Raw genomic sequence first — 20,114 nt, forward strand, 5'->3', positions numbered from 1 at the left:
ATTGAATCTATAACGGTTGTCATGTACTAGTGTGGAAATTCTGTGGCGGCAGCCAAAAAGCAACCGTTAGGTTATAGTTTCAATAGAGCAATTTAAAAGCAACTTACTTTTTTCAAGAACAAAACAGTTTTGAAATTCACAGCTGAGATATTAAAGGGTGAAATTGAACTCGTAGAACAAAACATGAAACTCTTAGGTATATGCTAGCCATAGACATTATTTTCTGTAGAAAACAAAATCCCTATTGAAAAAAAGCATTGGAAATCTGCCAAGGGAACCCATGGCTCAAAAATATGAACTCACGTCTGTGTTTTAGGACTACAAACTCTAACACTCTATTCTGTGAAATGATAGATACATACACATTTGTTTACACAGATAAAGATTTTTATTATGCGCAACCCAAAATTTAACACTGTTGTGCACGGATGAGGGTTCATAGCACAAACAACTGTTTATGCTTAAAAATAGCACATCTGGAAACTGATGCAACTTCCACTGATTTTCAGTGGATCACCAGATTGGGATGAGTCCTTTTTACCTCTGCGTCCTTTAGAACTCTCACTGACAGGGGAAACAGTTTGTGTTTTTAAAGTCTTTAAAGAGCTGAATGGTTTTTTTTTTTCTTCAGATGACCATATTTCAACTGACTGCTGAGCCACAGAAAGCAGCTAATCGTCACCCATTTCTATGTCTTCCTGTAATTTTTCCACCATCTTCTCTTCCAGCTTCTTGGCTTTTCCTGCGTGCAAACAGGCTTGTTAGTAATAGGCTCACATCTTATAATGGCTCTGCATTTATTTTTTCCTTTTCTAATCCATGACCACACCCATACAAAAACAAGAAATATGGCCCCACCTGCTGGTGCAGAGTGAAATGGCAACAATGACTTAATTCTCCATTTAGGTAGACCAAGGGAAATTTCATTTGAGTTCACATAAACTCCCTTACTTAACAAGCAAACATTTTTTTTTCTCCCAAATAAATTTCCCATCCCTTAAATTATTTCTGCCCTGTTACTGCTTCACAGTGATTAATAGTGCTTGCTTAACCTTGCTTTTTATAATCAGAGGACATTTACAAATGTGCATATCCTCTGATAAAAACCAAGGTTTTCGGAAAAGAATTAGCAACAAGAACACATGCTTAATGAAAAGCCAATGGGATAGAAATACTCATTGCATATTCCCACAAGCCTTGCCTTGCAATGAACTCAATCCAATAGTACACTTGGTCAATTTGACAGGACCATTAAAGTGTTTGTTAGGAAAACATCCAGTGTGAATTTCTCATGCTTGAAAGCACAAATTTGAGATGAGATTTCTTCACCCAAACCATGTGTCATTGTGGCTAACCAGCCAAAAAGCTCAAATTTGCGGTTCAGCTGAACTAGACTCGGCTGTATCAATAGGGTTTAACTCCTACAAATACAAATTATGCACACAAGCAGCAGAACAAACAACCAATAAGTTATTGATATTCTAAATGACGTTAATTACTAACAGCCAAAAGCTGCTTCAGTGGTGTATAATTGCGATCTACAACTTCACATGCAGAAGTGACAACAGAGACGGTCAGGATTCAAAAACACTCTTCTACATATACATTCTCACACTGAGAAAATGGGACAGAGGACAGGAAAAATGACAGTTTAGTTATCCCTCTTGGAAAGGGGAGGGTGCGGTCTGGGACAGATTGAAAGCAAAGACAGGAGACTCACCTGCGTGTGGGGCTTTGATTAGGTGAATGTTCTTCTTCACTTCGTTGATCGCCTCTTCCTTCTCCAACTGTTTGCCCTTCTTCAGTCTTTGAGAGCAGGAGGCAAGGCAGTGCATCAGAATCAAGGCCCGACACGTGCATCACTAATGCTTCCTCCTCCCAACATGATAAATAAGGGACAGCGTGCATGTAGGACGACCCTACGCCATCTGCTTTCCCCATTTAAAAGGCTTTTTTATGATCCAAGGACACTGTGACTTTGTATTACAAAGCGGAGCACAGCCATCTCCATACTACAAGAAATGGTATTACACATTGTAAAGGTGTAGTACGCTGGTCAAATAGTTTAAGTCCCAGCAGTGAACAATAAGTTATTTGTTTTCTGCTTTTACAGTGTTAAAAGTATTTGTTTAAATGTTAAAGGTGCCCTAAAATACAGAAGCACAACATGCTCAAAACACTCAATGTAAATAATACAGTTTAACCATAAAACTGCATTAATGCCAGGGCTCTACACTACATTTTTTTCCAAGAAGCACGTGCTCCTACGTTGAAAAATTTAGGAATACACCAATATATCCCAATTGGTAGAAGCCTGCTACATGGAAAAACTAATTTACGAGTACCTAATTTTTCAAGAGGAAATGATCCTAAAATGGGAGCATTGTCAAGCTCTGAATACCCACACCAGATGGTTCGGATCCACGACATTAGATATACTAGTATGTCAACATTATACAATATGCTAAATTGGCCAATTTCTTCAATCAAGAACACATTAATAGCGGTTAAAAGTATTTTAATAAGGTATTTAATAAGGTGATACCTCAATACCCTTTATTATATATACCCACACCTCAATATCCTTTATTTACACCAATACTTGTAAATATACAGTTTACCATTTCACAACACTTTCATTTTTAAAGGCACCAACTCTATGTAAATCAGGATTAGTTGCACTGAATGAACAAAAACAGCAGATAAAACATTTTCAGTTTTGGTCTAGCGGCATATTGCTACCATCTGTATGTCCAGTCAAAAACAGTCAATCCTCACCTGTTCATGATAAACCGGGCCTGTCGCTTCTGTTTAATTTCTTCCACCTTCTTCATTGCTTCCACTGAATTGGACCAATGTCAAAACAAAAACATATTTTTACAGAATGCTCCTTAGATTAATTGCAATCGATTGCCAGCTAGATACATTTGGGATTCCATCAGCGCCTATTGATATGACTATCGTGTAAAAACGTGCGCATAAAGTACAACTATATATAACCTTATTAACATCAAGTGCTTCAACACACAATGAAATGGGATGCAAGCGGTCCAACATAACAGCTATGTGGACCCAAAACTAAAGCAACAACTGGTTATGGTAGTCTCATTTTGACATGAAAAATAGATGATTCGATTACCCGTCTTGTTCCACAACAGCCTCTGGTATTTCAGTGGAATATTTCTGCGCTTCTCAAACTCAAGAGAGTTATCCTGCGAAAAGAAAGGAATTGTTCAACGCCATACAATTTTAAAAATCATCAGGACCGGAGCGTCATGAGTGTTGGGATTTAATTACTCATACTCACTACTGTCAACTCCTTGCCGGCGGCCTTTCTGAAAGCTTTAGTCCACCTGGTCTTCCTTGGGTTACGCTTCTTCTTGAAGTTTTTGTGACATTTTGATTTGCAGAACCGGAACACCTTTAAAAAGACCAGAGACGCTGCTGGTTTAACACGAGCTAACATTAAGGGGTTTATGGTGACTGGGTTTGTGGTGACTTAGCGGTTTTAACTACACTAGTTCATTGTTGGAAATCTGTCTTCTTTAAGTTAATGATGTAATAGCGCTTTAGCTGAGCCATACAGCATGCTACCTGTACCATAGATTTCCAACAATTCACCAGTCGACTGGCTACATACGCTGGCTATGGTGCAGAGCAGTACAGTTGTAGTTGGCTACACATGCTAACTGTCCACCCGATTTATGCAACACGTGGCTACTCAGGTAAATATCGGTATTTAATAAGAACTTGCCAAACCGTAAAAATGACACATTCGTACGTGTTCTAACTTAACTAACTGAAACCTAACTTGTTTTGTTTCCATCTTTTCTGGAAAGCGCTTCCAACGCAATGTATGAAAACCCCTGTATAATAACAATAATCGTTGTCAACATGGCTACTGTAGACGCCTGAAGTGAGCTAGCTAACTAGCTATAACTAAGCAAGCTACTAGTACTACCGTGTTCCATTATGTTACCATATTTGCAAACGATATGAATAAGGACTCTTACCTTGCAGTCGTTCCGTACAAACATCATCCCATGTCCGGGATATACCGGTCCGGAGCAGAAATAACACTTCTCAATGCGCATATTTTATATTTTGAGTTACTAATCACGTACAACTGTAGCTTCGCCCTTCCACACACAAACGCACGTTTTAAAAGAAGGAAGTTGCGACATCGAGTTTCCGGTGAAAAGATCCAGAGGAAACTGTACGATACTAAAGCGATTACTCAGTTGCTGATAGCTGCCTGATTTACTTTGAAAGTTCCGGTTTCTATAACACGAATTTCCCCAGTGTTATATACATTTATCTGGAAATTATTCAAGCGATTGAAAGCTTTTTAATTTTATTTCGTCTGTATAAATAATGAGCCAAAGAGCATGTCTATATGACCACCCTGAGTTAGAGGCCAGAACGGTGGTTAAGAGCTGCCCATACTGCCCCCTGGTGAATATTTGTGGGGTCAGTAAACGTACTTTCAATATTTCTCGCCTACAAAAAAGCCAACAAATCATGAAAACATATAGATTAATGTCTCACTGTTATTTTAAAGTAGACTGTTGTGCTCCATTCGTCTCTGCCTTTTTACTCGTATCAGTCTTATTGTTCGCCATTTTGCAGTGTTTAATTGTTTAAATGTATATATTCTTCTCCTGACATGCTTTTGTAGATGCTTTTCTGCAATAAAAACCCGTTTATGAACGCTATGGATTAGTTTTAATGAGAACGTTTAAAATCAGTTTGATTGTAACGTCACATTCTACAGATACCTTGACTCTTCTCCAATTTTGTATCTGAATATAAGAAGCTGCTATTATTTATTTTTTTCTAAGTAATGTAATATAAAGTGTAAACGTTTTATGGATATAGTAAAAATGAAATCATATAGGGTATAAATAAGAAATTGATCTATGGATCCTTTGATAGTATAGGCAAGGCTATATTATACACTAAATGAAAAGTTCACTGGCCGCGTGATATATTGTTCATATGAAACAAGCCTTCGAATAAATTTCACCTGAACAAGTCTAAATTTAGCTAATTTATTTTGAGGACCAAATTCTGATGGACTTAGCTACTGAAATGTCGTTAAACTCACTACAATGTAATACACAATCATACAATGCTCAAAATAGCAGCCATGAGATTACTACAGTAAACTATTTTGTTTGCACAATGAAAAGTACCAGGCTGTGTGCAGTCTTTTTAATCGTATTCTCCTTACCCTTGCTTAAGCTATACACATCGACGTAAATCAAATTAAAATAGATCCATTGTTTATAATTGCACTGTTTTCCATTGCTATGCTTTACAGTAATCAGGCAAATTCAGCATGTGTTCAACGATGCAAAACAGTGTAGGCCTGGAAATGTTTCAGTACGTACAATTGTTATGTTATTGCACACAAGAACACCATTACTATACTGTACATTCGTTAATTTCAAGTAATAAAATTTTTCACAAGCACATTTACATTCAATTAATAAACAAGCAGCAAACATGAATGTTTCTATGGAAACTCGACTTACAGGTTGTACCTGTAACGTTCTTGTTCTACAACTTGGTGATACAATGTGAATAATATGAACAAAACAAGTAAGGCTTTGACGTGCCCACTAAATCAAAAGCTTATCTTTGAAATTATCTAAATGTGTCAGTCCAGTTACACTCACTGGGCAGTGTCAGCCAAGCTCACACACTGGATGTTTGTGGGCTCAAGTCCCAAGAGTTTATTTACCTTTGTTATATACTCGGCATTAAGGAGAGTCGACCACAAAAGCCGTTTCCAGAAAGGCATTGGTCTCAGGCATCCAAATACCATCCAAATACCAATGGGAAATTAAATATGGGAATGGGAAATGGAAAAAAAAATTTTGTTCAGTGACACGTGTTTATTGCAAAAATATAATTGTGACACAATGATGAGGTTCAATCACTTAACATTCAACATTCACTCCACTCCTGTAAAAGCACAGCACAACTTTTTTTTTTTTTTGCATTCTAAGTCCTTGTGGAGTATATTGATGTGTAGCACTTAGGCCTACAGAATAGCACATCCTTACAATGTGAAAGGCATTTGTTTCATAATGTATAAAAATCACTTTTTACATTCTTAACACCATGGGGGGAGGGGGTTTCAAATAAATATATATGCATTTATTATTGAATAAATGTGACAGAAAAAGAAACCGAAAAGCAACTATTGGTCTCTTACTCACCATTTGACAATGCTATAAGTGTCCACATGTGTATTTAACATTAAACTCCCTCACCTAGTGTTGAAACAGTGATATAGATGATTAGAATATTAAAAAGCAAACTCAACAGTTTTCATCAACTTGGCTTACTGCATTACAACAAATAATAAATGTGTAAAAAAAGTCTTTAAACATGGTTGGATTTGATGAGATGAAAGACTGCTACTCTCTGGTTGAATTGTGTGATCTGCTTATTATCTTAACTTGATAATTACAATCATTAGTGGTGGGCATGGCACCAAAGGGGGGTAAGTAATCAGGTATTGTGGCTGCACAAATATTAATACACAGGTGATCTGTGATCACTTACCATGTCTTTTATAATTGAGCTACATGATCCTATTTTCTGTAAAAAACCAGTGTTAATCACACAGATGGCAGTTATATTATAGACTGCAGCAACCGCATCAAAATCTGTGATGTGCTATAAAGATCATTATACATGAATGACATGATTATAGTCATATACCTGACTAAATATCAAATCATAAACCCATGAATATTACAAAATTTCTCATCATTGTAGCCATGATAGTTTTCCAAGAGAGCAGAAGTTTAGAATTAGATACTGTATTTTAGAAAGATTGAAGCAAGCTGTAGTTCAGAAGGGAATGAACTTGCTTTTAAGTGTGCAACACAATATGCATAAACAACAAACAAGGCCTCACTTAATAGATATGACATCAACAGAGTGTTTTGGCATTAATGCAGTGTTAGAAACAAACTAGTACGTTTGATGGTAATAGTAAAATCGTGTCCATAGCTTTCCATGGACTGGTACTGGGATTAATTAAAGAACAAGACACAAAAACATATCGGAAACAAAAACCCAATTATCACCCCTGAAACATGGATTTCACCACACCAAAGAGCCCCAAGTTACAATAACCTCTGAAAAGACACCAATGATGTCTTGCCTATGTCTGAAATCTAAAGAATAAGATGTGCAGTAGCTGACATAACCACTGCTGAATTATTTTGGCACTATGTTTTACATGGAATTAAAGCGCGTGTCCAGCCACTTGAAAACCACAATAAACCAAGTATTGTAAAAATGAGGACAAATGTGGTTTCCTACTGAAATGGTAAAAGTGTGCACAATGAACACAACACTACGATGGCACTGAATGGCTTTTCTGAAATTCAGAGGACAGTAACACATTTCTTTGTTTTCTAATATGTGCATTCAGTTGTTTTTCTTTTTAACTGATTGCTGTTGTTAAAGGCACTTCAACTCCATACCCGGAGTATAAATACCACGTACTCCAAACTTGACTGACAGAATTACTAAAAGTAACCAATTACAGTTCACCCTTGTGATTCTACAAAAAAGTTTCTTCCTGCTGCATTAATATAAACTGTGGTAGCAGTCAGTTGTCAGGCAGCAGTGTAAAGGTGAAAATATGTTCTCTGCAAAAACAAAAAAACCTGCTCTGGCTGGAGATTAATCATGCAGTACCACATTCGGTAAACAGTTTGTCCAAGATTTTAAAGGTGAGGCAACAGGTGGAACTTGTTGTAAAGAAACAGTCCGATGGCTTCCTCATTAACAGCTGCACTTGCCCTTCTCTGGGCTCTCCTGCTCAGTGATTCTCTCGTTGGCACTGTGCCCATTGGACCGCAGTGCGCTGTCTGGCATCCAGGACTTGTCCACGCAACGTTCCATCCTCTTCATGATGAGGTCCAGCAGGACCTCCACAGCCTGGCTCACGTTGAGCCCATCCGCTGCACTCGTCTCAAAGTATGGGATTCTGTCACAAGATTTAAAATGACCCGATTACATCGTCATCGATTACATTGTCTTCTGTGATGGTCAAGTTTAGGTGATTACTCGTTTGCTAAAGAATGTTTCAGTGTTACAGCACTTTAGAGCAAATTATAGCATGCACCCGTCTATTGGGCACTATTTCCATAAACTATGCCCAACACCTTCAGATATTGTAGGTTTACCCTTTCAAATGCACTGCTAAGACAATAAGACACTTTTTGTAAAAAGAAGACGCTTTAGTTTTTTCAGGATACATTTCCCTCGGGAATAAAAAAAATAATTCTCTGAAAAGAGGGATTCAGAAAATACCAGATGAAAATCAAATTTCATGTGCTGCTAATGCTAATCACTTTAAGCAAAGTATCTTCCAGAATTTCTATTAGGTTAATTCATTCAAGTGATACTGTTCTTTTGACTTTTACTTCTGAATTGAGGATAATATGCACCTACACCAAAATCTTCATGTATTTAGGTTTGTAAATATGCCACAATATTCACACAAATGAGTAGTCACATTTGTACCAGACCCACAGATTCAGATGCACTTAATTTACCAAATATTTAATTTGTTTTAGTTTTAAGTTCCAGTATCTACACTGCAGGCCATTGACAGGTGGGACCTTAGCTTTGTCTTCAAGTTTATGAAAATGTAGTCAGATCTGAAAGATGACTAACTCCAAGACAGGGCCACTCAATACAAGTATCATTTTCAGCATAAAAGCAGCTTTAAAAACATTTCAGTATCAAGAGCCATCCCAGAAGATACAGATATCTGCTCAAGTTCAAACAAATGCCTCCAAACTCATTGGATGGCACTTTATCCGACTGCAGAAGTTTTTCAATGACAAAAACTGTAAAATTCTTGACTGGCCAAGTCATTCACCTGAACTGAATCCAAATGAACATGTGGTTCTTATAATGAAGACAAAACTTCACTCAATTAGCCCCCAAAAAAACAAGCAGGGGCATAAAGTAAACAAGATGGCTGTAGTACAGGCCCGGTAGAACATCACCAGAGAAGACACTCAGCACTTGGTGATGTCTATGGGTCACAGACTTCAACCAATTATTGCATGAAAGGGATATGCAACAAAGTACTAAACATTACTACTTTCATTTACATAACATTAATATGTCCCCAACATTATGATGCCCTGAAATAACAGAACTATGTTCAAAAAGTGCTGCAATTTCTCAATGGTGAAACCAAACTGTACAAAAAATACCCTGAAATAAAATCTGACAATGTGCACTTTAACCACAGGTGAAATGTTTGATTACAAATTTAAAATTGTGGAGTAGAGCCAAATCAAGGAAAAAATGTCTTTGTCCCAAGCATTAACCAAACTATTCTAACCCTTTAACATTTCCAGTAGTCAGTGACTAATGCTCAACAACAGGACACACTACATGGATTGGAAAATATTTGCTTTTCTAGAGGTGACAGGTGAGCACACTTTACAGAAGTGAAGTTTGCCTGCCTCGTCCCTGAGCAAACACACCTCCTGCCCCTTTGCCAAGTATGGGCCAGAATCCGCCTCTAAGCAGCGAACTCAGATCAGCACGGAAGGGTGGTTCAGGCTAGGATTAAAGGGTGTGTAAACTGATCCAGGATCTGTGGACGGAGGCAGAAATGTGGAGCTCCATACATACCCGTACTTCTCCGCCAGATCTTTGGCTTCCTCCTCCTTCACTGCCCTCTGATCATCCAGGTCACACTTGTTCCCACAGAGCACTATGTCTGGATTCTCACAATAGGCATGCATCTGTAACTGGCCTGCAGGAGATGAGGAGGAGTGAAAAGGATTCAAAAATCAAAACTGCTGAATATTTGGGGATCTAACATTATAGTCTCCAGCAGAGATTTCCTTTTAGTTACTTGGGCATGAAATCATTAGACAGCAGCTGGACAGGGGGCAAATAATGCAAATAAATGGGGACTCACTCATCCAGTTTCGGACGTTGAGGAAGCTCTGTTCATTCGTAAGATCAAACAGGAGGAGGAAACCCATGGCGTCTCGGAAGAAAGCTGTCGTCAAACTCCGAAACCTGACACCACAGAAACAAAATATCCAGCTTAGGCACCAAAAATGATGTTGAAAGGGTAGAAATACTATTAAGATTTTCAGTTAATAACAACAAACAAAAAATCCAGACTGACCAGTATTAGAAGGATGAATGTTGACTAATTTAGTTTCCTGTGTTCCTCACCTCTCTTGTCCCGCGGTGTCCCACAGCTGAAGGTGAATCCTCTGTCCCCTGCCTGAGGTTCCGTCCGGCCCATTGGATTTGTAAACCTGCAAAGCACGGGCGGGACAAACTTAAAGACATAATCACTGAAAAAAGCAAAGCAGAAAAAAACACCAGACAGCTGGTGGGTTGACTGAGATGACCTTATGTGGAAGGGTCTCTAGACTGGTAGATTTGTCCATTCCTATGAACCCAGAGTCAACTTTAGGCAAAGGTTGGACTGCAATGATTCCATCATTCGCCACGATGGCACGGGTGACCAAACATACATAAACAACGCCTACATTTAGGCATGTTGAGTTCAGTGTTTATTTTTTGGGAGTGATCTAAACTCAACAACGTATTAGTCATGTTTCGCAGCACAAGGAGTCCCACTGATTCCACAGACTCCTTTCACCGGGAGTGCGGAGATGTTTGTTAATATTTCACCTGTGCAGCCAGGGCTGCAGAGCATATCTGAGCTTTTCCAGCAACACTTTGCTGCAGGGCACCCTGACTATTGGGAGCTCAGTGATGAAACCCACACCATACCGGGTGCTGTAGAAATAACACATCCTTAAGTTCAATACTTGCATTAATTGCATGAATAAATAAGGAAGTGCTTGCATATAGTGGTCAATGGTGAAATTTCAGCTGAATGAATTTCAATATATTTCCTTAACTGACAAAATCAAAGTGGAACTTAGCCAAATCCTGATATAAATATTAAAACACAACAGAGAAACTGAAACTCCCTTTCCCAGATTTGAGTATTTTAAAGCATAGTTACCTGGTATTAAATAAACAATGATGTGTATTCACCTCTGTTTGACTGCTTTTTCCCTTTAAACTAGTTTCCATATTTAGCCCCACACACTAAGATTCTTATCAGTATAATGGAATGGAATGGAATGGAATGAGAGGTGATTTTAACTCCTGCTATTTCCTTTCTGACCTCTGCACATTGAATGGACATTATGGTAAACAGCAGGAGAATACACTGAATTAACCGAGTGCTGGCATAAACAACAGGATTATAGGAGGTTGAGAAAAACATAAAACACTAACTGGGCTAACACAAAACTGGCACTTTTCTGCTCTTGCTCAACACTGTGGTCTTGAATAAGTACTAAGATTTAAATAATAACAAGTTTTCCTTCTACAGAAAAAGCCTTACAGAAAACAGGTATCTATATGTGGGTCATGTTTTCCAAGCTCTTCAAGTACATTTAACATTACGTTGGGCTTTTGACATCAAAAAATGAGCATTTCACTGATTTTATATTACATTACATTAATTTAGCACACAGTGACTCACAATGTAGGAGAAACATTAGTGCATTCACTTCATTAATATAAGGAACAGTACCAGACCAGCAACTACAGATGAAACAGCATCACTAACTATGCTAATCAAGAACCAAAATACAAATACATATAAACTACATCTGTAACTAACCCAAAGAAGTAAAACATAAAACCATACAAACACCAAAATCTGAAGCGGTACCAATTTTAGGAGTGTATGGGGTGAGGTGAGAGGGGAACCAGGACACAGACTGAAGAGTTGGGTCTCAAGTCTGCATCTGAAGATTTATGCCAACAATTCTGCTGTCCTGACCCGCATGGGAAGTAGGTTTGATTTGACCAAAAACATTGTATGAAACAAGAACCCTCCCCTTGGATCAACTCACCAGTCTTTTTTCTCTGAAGTCTATGCCCACTGTCGTGATGAACTTGGAGTTGAACTTGCCATCTGTATACTGGTAGAGAAAACTGGTCTTTCCCACTCCAGAGTCACCAAGGGCAAGGAACTTGATGAGGTAATCATAGTCCCCATCAGACATAGTGAGCGACTATTTCAGACCTGCAAGCCAAACAAACAATACCACATCCATAAATGACCACCTATGGAGAAATGGGTAAAGAGCATCTCGGTACATCGCATGAACGTAACATAGCTTCAAGTGTCTCACACTGATCACAGCCACACTAATAAAGGGATAGGGTACTTGACACGTGAGAAGGCAAAGAACAGAAATGTGTGTTTCATATTATCTTTTACAATTACTGCACCAGAGCAACTGGTAAGAATCCATAACAGCCAGCTCAATATTTTCAGTTACAGCAATGAGTAAGATTTCCCCATCAGGTAAGATTTTTCCTGCAGCAAGACAGCCCACCGAACACAATTATTCATTGCGGAACTTCCAGCTAATTCAGAAAGGCCACAGTCATTTGCGTGTAGAATCTTGAGCTCTCATCTGAGCAGAAAGATCTAAGAATGTGTGCGTGTCTGAAAAAGAGGGGGTGGTGATTGTGTAGATGCCCCTACAGCTAGTAAATCATGGTCATAATATCCCTTTCTGTGTGGTAATACTTTGCCACAGGAAGTGCAAAAAAATTCTGTTCATTCTGACAGTATCTTAAAGGCCTGAAGTTGTCATCATCATGAGAAAAGTGGGGGAGGGACACACTCAAACCCCAACCCTATTTTAACTTACCACTACTAACGAACTTAGCTGATTAGACCTGACCCCATTGGCAGACACTTCCTGTTATCACCAAGCAAGGCTTTCCATTTTATAATCTGGAATTAGCTCTTGCAAATTAAGAATTCTTTTAGACAGAAAAAATATCTAATAATTCTTTCACAAGTGTGTGATGGGTGGGTGCGTAAATAAAATTTAACATCTTTACTTTACCAGTCTGGCACACCTTTAAATGTTACGAATGAAAGCACAGTCAACACTGGCAGAGAACATTTTACGTTACTGTTGTTACTGTCACTGTTCTTGTTATCTTTGGCATGTTACTTAAACTATATTGCGCTATTAAATCTCCAACTTCAAGAACTGACAATGTATGCCTCAAGAGTGAATCCCCCTGCACTAGTATATCTGGCTTCCAAGCAAATTAATGATGCAATGCAGTGTAAGTGAACTCTGAGGGCTGTACTGTGCATATGTGTGTATGTGTGTGTGTACATGGTGTCAGTAGGGAGAGCTGAGTTTAGCCAAACAAATAAAACATGGATATTTATCAAATGGCATTCAGGGAAACTGGCTTGGATTCCCACAGCGAAGCATGGAGACCATCATATGACTGCACCATGTGCCACATTCCTTCACTCTCATCAGCACTTAAGTCCAGAGCATAAGGAGATTAATTTCTGGAGGAGAACCAAGTTTTGTGATAAACAGCAGCACCTACACCCCAGCCCTTTACAGGACGGTTGGCCTTCCACAGAGAGAGGCGTAAGGCCTTCCTGTTTGCACACTGGAACATCACACATCACACTCAACAGATTTCACACTCACCCCTTTCACCCAAGCTGTTGGGACATTGTAAGGCAGGTGGTAACCCTTGTAAGACAATAAATGCGTGATTACAAAGATAACTGCACATTCTAAAGATGATGCAACAATCACTACTAGTAATTGAGTTCTAAAGCACTAACTTATAATTTGGAAAAAAAAAATTAAACTACTGTTCAAAGGGTTAATATACACATTTAAGACGTGACCTCATAAGCCTATGTCTGGATACAGGGTATTTTCCACACCAGTGCTACTGAATGAACATGAACACACAATAACAACTAGACAGAAGTCCAGTGAAATGCTCCTTTCTGCTGTTTCTTTGAACAGGCTAAGTGTGGAGGGTGGGGGGTGGGGGGCTTCGGTCTTATCCCATGATTAACAGTGAGAACTGATGTGAAAGCAGAATGGATTCTGCAGATCCTTATCTTGTGCACTTCTGGCTTGTTACATTGTCAAAGCAAGATCTGCAGCCAAATGGGAGGCCCAGACAGCAAGCCTGGGGCTAAAAAGGCATCTCCTGTTTGTTTTCACCGCTAAAACTCTTGAAGAAAGGACAGCTGGTTTGCTGTGAGGGGCTCGGAATATTAAAGTGCTTTGTGGAGAAGTCCCCAAAAGTGCTCCTGTGTTTTTCTATGCAGTCAAGTCTGAAGCCAGCTGTTATCTCCTGCCCCAGAAAGGAAACGTGGCCTGCTCTGATCACACGGGCCAATAGCTGGCCAACATTAACCAATGCCGTGCAGACAGGGCTGCAGAAGAACCACATAGTGTTTACTTAGACGTACACATTCAAAGACAAACCCACGCTGCTGGGAACACAACGGCAGGCCGCTGGCCTCAGTCACACAGTGCTCACACCGCGGAACCACTACAGGACTGTCTGGGGAGGGGCTCATTCAATAGCACTGCATGTTAGAGGGGGGAAATTATGAAACAACACCACAAGAGTGGAAAAGTTCTGGGGGAGACAGAACTTTGTTTAATCTCTCTCTCCAATACTGCCCAAGGAATATATTATGATTACTAGAGGCTTTCCGGTCTATACATGGCTTTAATAAAAACAATCTATTGTGTTGGCTGAGAAGCAAATTCTGAGCTGAAATAGATGGAATTAATTTACATATATTTTTGCCATTTTAGCAGATGTCCTTTATCAGTTGCAACGTCACACTCACATTCTTTAACACACATTCAATTTGTAAAGCTGGAAACTCACCGAAGCAATTCAGGTTAAGAACCTTGCTCAAGGGAACAACAGAAGTGTCGCACCAGGAAATCAAACCAACAGCTTTTGAGTTGCAATCCCAGTTCCCTACCTACTACGCTATCCCAAAAAAAAAAAATGGGGGAAAAAACGTTTCTGTAGACCACAAAATCACACTAAGCTTCACAATGTGAGGAGCTCAAGCCACCACTGAGAATACACAAAATGCACCAGCACTTTGGCTTGGAAGCTGTACGCTTACTCAAAACTTATGGAAATTCACTCTGACTACTGAGACCCGGAACAGGCCGCAGTGTCTATCTATAGTGCCTTGTGTGCAGGCACTCTAGTCAGGCTTGATTATCCAAGAAGCAAACAAAAAAAAAAGAACTTATTACCTAGCTCTGCATGAACATGAACTGTAAGTTCAGTGTAAGTAAGCAGTCATCTTCCCTTTCTCAAAGTTTTGCAATAATATTCCGCCCATTTGTGTTGCAAGTCAGGAACAAGCAACAACTAGATATGTTATTTGCCTTTTGTCAGATTATTATTATCAGTGAAGCATCAGTGTCTTCAGAAACAGAATTTCTGCTGCATCACTTAAAGATATACACAACAGATAATGTATCACACTGTTTACCAAGAAAATTACCCCTTCTTCAGCTTCAAATAAAACCAAAATTGGGTTTCAGAGATTATATCAATAGCTAATCTTAGCCACATCTGTGATTGTTGGTTTTCTACAGACACAGCACAACAACATCAGACGTTTATGGAAGGTTAGCTCTTAAAGTAACCCCTAAAAACTGAACAAAAAAACATATTCAGCATGGAGCTTGAAAAGGGCAAGGAAACATTGAGGACTTCCTAAAACAGACACTAAATGGCACTGGATCAGCCACAGGAATTTCTACTCCTCCCAGAAAGCTCATACGGCCCAGAGCTCTGCACGAAATCTGATTACCAGCACTCATAACTGCCCACAAGATGAGAGCTAGGAGGGGTGTTGGCATTTTACCCTCTCAAGGTCTGCTAATCTTTCATTTGAAAATGATTCAATCCCGCATAGCTGTTTCACAAGAAGAGAATCACCTCACCTCTTTCCTCATTTTTCCAAAGAACAAGTCCCCCTCCTTCTCCCCCCAGTTTTGTTCCCTTTGTTTTAACCAAGAAATATTATTTTAAATAATTTAATGAAAATAGCTGTATTTGGTAAATTGAGGTTGACATCTAATCCAGGGTCTTTGTTTCCAATGGGATCCACCAGCATATCTTTTGCCAAGATGAAATCCACATCTCCGCAAATTAGTCTATGTATGGTTATATTTCTATAATATCTAAATGTTTTTACATGATGCACTCATCGCAACAGCAATTTCAATATCTTTGTACAGTTCTCAGAGACAATAGCAAGACAGAATCTGGAGGAAGAGGGTTCCCCAACTCAAGATAATGCCTAATCCACTATCACCTTCAGTGAAGGATTTTAACCAGGGCAAAATCAGAAGGGTAAGATGGACTTCTAATAACAAGTAAACTCTAATTTCTCTTCTTTTCCTCAAAATCTGTACTTTGCCATTTAATTACCAGTCTAATAAATGAAGACACCATCCCAAAACCAAAGCCGTTTCTGTCCCAGCAGCGGGCATTTTAAGCTAGGCAAAGCTGCAGTAGGCAAAGCGGCAGGGAAGCCTGGAGAACACGGCCTCTTGTCACACATTCTTACAAAGGCGGAACTGAAGTACCCACCCTAGGCAGCGATCCAACACAAAAGGAGAGCTCTGCTAAGGAGAAGGCGGATATGGAAATGGCAGGAACTTAAACAAGCCACACTGCTCAGTGGAAGGGTGGGGCTGCTCAGGCACCACGCACACACACACACACACATATATATATATATACACACATTTATGGATTACTCAAATATTGATTCTATTTAATTATGGTTTTTCAACTTTTTTTCAACTAGCTGCAATGTGGCTTCAAAACACCAAGATTATCTGATTAATTAAATAATTCAATAATCTGTTCATTACCATATTTGATTAATTAAGGCAACACTAACAGTGCAAAAGTGCAGAAAAAACAGTACCTGTACAATCTTGAAACTGTTAAGAGTTAAACTAGTCAGAATCAAAACGTCCAACTGTAAATATTACTACCTACACAAGAGATATATTCATTTGGGATGCTAGTTTCTGTTAACCTCAGATGAACATAGGAAACAGTATGACCATACACTGCCCACTTACTCTTTATGAAGCATCAAGACATGCTAAGTAATGCATCAGTATTTTCTGAGTTGAAATCAGGTCAGTGAAGTATTTTTTAACAATTTGGATGGGAAACACTACGTATCATGTTCAATTTATGCTAAAAAATATTTAAGCAAACAGTTCTGAGAAATACAGGGAAATGTATGTCCTTATATTGGTAGACAATTGCATACTTTATGAGATTGGAAGTTCTGCAACTGATTATTTTAATAGTTTGAAAATTTCTAGTAGTCTTAAAAATGCAAAGTTCAGTGTACCATATTTTCATGACACACTACCAAAAATGTTAATGTCAGATAACAACTGTACACCAGCTATGATACATGTAGTAGCAAATGGAAACACTTAAAAGTGTAAATAATGAATACTGAAATTATGGTTGAAGTCAGGTCAGTATAAGAATTTAATATCTAGAGCGAACAATGTCCTGAATTCAATGTCCAATTTGCTTTGGTAAAAGAACCATAACGCACGTCTAAAAATCTGGGTAGATATTGTACTGATGTACAGTGGGCCCTGTGAAGGAAATGCAAACAGCCAAACTGACATCTGTGAAAAAGCAGGATTTGCGCCAATAAGCTCAGCATGCTCTCATCATCTAATACCCATCAGCTGTTTCTCATGTGATCACAGATATTATACAAAGCAAAGTTGTAAAATATCCATGTCTCCCAAAACACCAACTGAAGTTCAAGGAAGGAGATTTTGTGGAACATAGAGTATAGCTGGGTCATGGAAGTTAAAAAAAGTTATTAATCATAGTTTTTAATGTTGTTTGATAATTGTGTTAAGAAAGTGTATAACCCATTAAAGCAGCAAAATCATAGCTAATTGGGTTGGTTTAACTGATACTTGTGTATACTGCATGCAACCTAAGATTATACTGCAGCCTATACATTATGGACAAATTCATGGAGCATTCTTACTACATTATCTAGGAGTCTGGATAGTTTTATATAACTTCATTTTTATCTATTATTTATATCATCTTATCTGGTCAATTTAAATGGTTATTATCTGGTCATCTTATCTGGTCATCTGGTCTTATCTGGTCAATTTAAATTTAAATTTAAACTTATCTGGTCAATTCAACAACACACAAGAAAAAGGGTGACTGAAAGCAGTTCACATGAGGTCAGATCACTCATCTTAATATGGCCTATGTCAGTGTTTCTCAGCCCTGGTCCTCAGGACCCACTGCGTATGCTCTTGCTCAGTTAAGGTCATTGAAAAAGTGTTCTACCACAATTGTGTGGTTTAGCTTATTTTAACACAATGGTGGTTAGGCTCATTGTCATTTGTTGTCAAGAAACATTCATTTTACACATATGGTTTCAGGTTTCCATATTCTGAGCAAATGGGACCCAAATGATTTCACCTGACATTTTGTAATTGAATCAATGAAAAATGGAAGCTCATCCAGGAGGAATTATTTGCCATATATTACGCACAGCACAGTAAACAATAGCATAAGTTGGTCTGACCGATTGAAATCCTGGGATGTGAATATGGGGCATTTATTTTTCAGGGCACACACAGCTATTTCTGACATAATGTGACTTTAAGAGGGCAATTTGCCCAGATGTAAAAAGTCAAATAAAGAACAATTTGTGTCTAATCTAAAATCAACTGGCAGCTTATAAAACAAAAAATTATAAAACAGAGCTTGTTACTATTGTTGGTACAAAAATGACCATGCATAGTCGGTCCCCAGGACCAGGGTTCAGAGACACTGCCCTATGCTACAAGTAAAGGAAACCTGCAAATCTGATAAAAGATTTTTACTGCCTCTTCCTCATTTTAAACACAGACTGGTCTGAGGAAGGTCTTCGAGATTTCATACTGGCAGTATTTGCAAAAATAATTTAACTGGAGTCTCATTGACACAACAATCAGAAATCACTATTCTCAGCTAGCTAATGCTTGATGCTTAAACTGTGCTCGCTCTCTGCATTTTTTAAAATGTATTTATTTATTTGGCATCAAATCAGTATTGCATATATCAGTATTGGATGGTTCAGGAGGTTGTGAGGAATCCTGAGAAAGTAACCACATTAAAGGGATTCTCCATCAATATTAACATGTCCCCAGTATCATTAAAAGTCCGGTTAATGCACAGTACCTATACATTGAACTACTAAGCATATCTAGGCGACTGGAACAAAATACTGGGGAGGATTTATGCTTACTGAACCTAGATTTTCCACCTATGCTGGAGGATCCACGTGGTTGGTTGTAGGACCAGGTGGATGCCATAAAGAACAAACACCTTCATCGTGTAACTTCCAAACTTTATATTTTATGCAACGCTAAAGTGAATAACAACGTTCAGAGTGGTAATGTTAACAAAAATGACAGCTTCCTCGTAGCGTCAAGATCCCACACTTCATAATGACGCATACCATATGTTGCACTTGTAGCCGATAGCAGTAGCTACTGCAAATCGTGATGAGATTAACGTTATTGATCCCCGTTGGTGGTATTTCATGAACTAAATTAGGCATCATATATAATAATCTCGACAAGCGAGATATGTAGAAGAAGAAAAAATAATAACAATAATGTTAACACGTAAACTGAGACATCAGTCGCATTAACTAAGCAAGACATAATTGATTTCACTTTGCCGTTGAAACTATTTTCGAAGGGTAGTTTACCAAATTCACAAATTCAAATAGCGTAATCCGGAAAACAATAAAGTTAATTATTCCAAAAAATAACAAAAAAACTAAATGCATGCAAGTATTGTCCAAAATCCAACTTACCGGTCTTGTAAGGTTGTTCCCCAATACGTCACTGCGCAATAGGTTTGTGTAGAAAAGGCGAAGTAAAATAATGAGCTTACTTGCTACTTTGTTTCGCCGCGCAGTCACAGTTCAACTGACTGTGCCTTTGAAGTCGGAGTTTTAATGTCGTGTATAATTATTGTATATTTTTCGCCAATAAAAAATTACTTCCCGTTTTACTGGAGAGCCCCTCCTTCAGTATACTAACCCAGGATGTAGAGACCTCCGTAGGAGTTCAGGAAACTGAAGCACCGCCCTAGCTGCG

At 38.6% G+C, this 20,114-nt stretch overlaps 2 protein-coding genes across 4 annotated transcripts; both read right to left on the reverse strand.

Moving 5' to 3' along the window:
• Positions 1-365: 365 nt before the first annotated feature.
• Positions 366-4,181, reverse strand: rsl24d1 (ribosomal L24 domain containing 1). Its single transcript, XM_064313201.1, has 6 exons — positions 4,014-4,181; positions 3,308-3,421; positions 3,140-3,212; positions 2,779-2,842; positions 1,721-1,806; positions 366-742 (listed from the first exon to the last, which is right to left on the reverse strand). The coding sequence occupies exons 1-6, from the start codon at positions 4,092-4,094 to the stop codon at positions 672-674; spliced, it is 489 nt and encodes a 162-aa protein (XP_064169271.1). The 5' UTR covers positions 4,095-4,181; the 3' UTR covers positions 366-671.
• A 1,698-nt stretch (positions 4,182-5,879) lies between these two features.
• LOC135242216 (ras-related protein Rab-27A) lies at positions 5,880-20,071 on the reverse strand. Of its 3 annotated transcripts, none has more exons than XM_064313198.1 (6): positions 19,829-20,071; positions 11,958-12,130; positions 10,246-10,331; positions 9,980-10,083; positions 9,688-9,811; positions 5,880-8,017 (listed from the first exon to the last, which is right to left on the reverse strand). In XM_064313198.1, exons 2-6 carry the CDS (start codon positions 12,108-12,110, stop codon positions 7,813-7,815), a joined length of 672 nt encoding a protein of 223 aa, XP_064169268.1. In that variant the 5' UTR covers positions 12,111-12,130; positions 19,829-20,071; the 3' UTR covers positions 5,880-7,812. The 3 variants fall into 3 exon arrangements, with proteins under 3 accessions (XP_064169268.1, XP_064169270.1, XP_064169269.1); XM_064313200.1 differs by having other exon boundaries at positions 19,909-20,070; XM_064313199.1 differs by lacking the exon at positions 19,829-20,071 and adding an exon at positions 14,800-15,207.
• Between the last annotated feature and the right edge of the window lie 43 nt (positions 20,072-20,114).

This window comes from Anguilla rostrata, chromosome 16, assembly GCF_018555375.3.
Source record: "Anguilla rostrata isolate EN2019 chromosome 16, ASM1855537v3, whole genome shotgun sequence".
NCBI classification, from domain to species: Eukaryota; Metazoa; Chordata; class Actinopteri; order Anguilliformes; family Anguillidae; genus Anguilla; species Anguilla rostrata.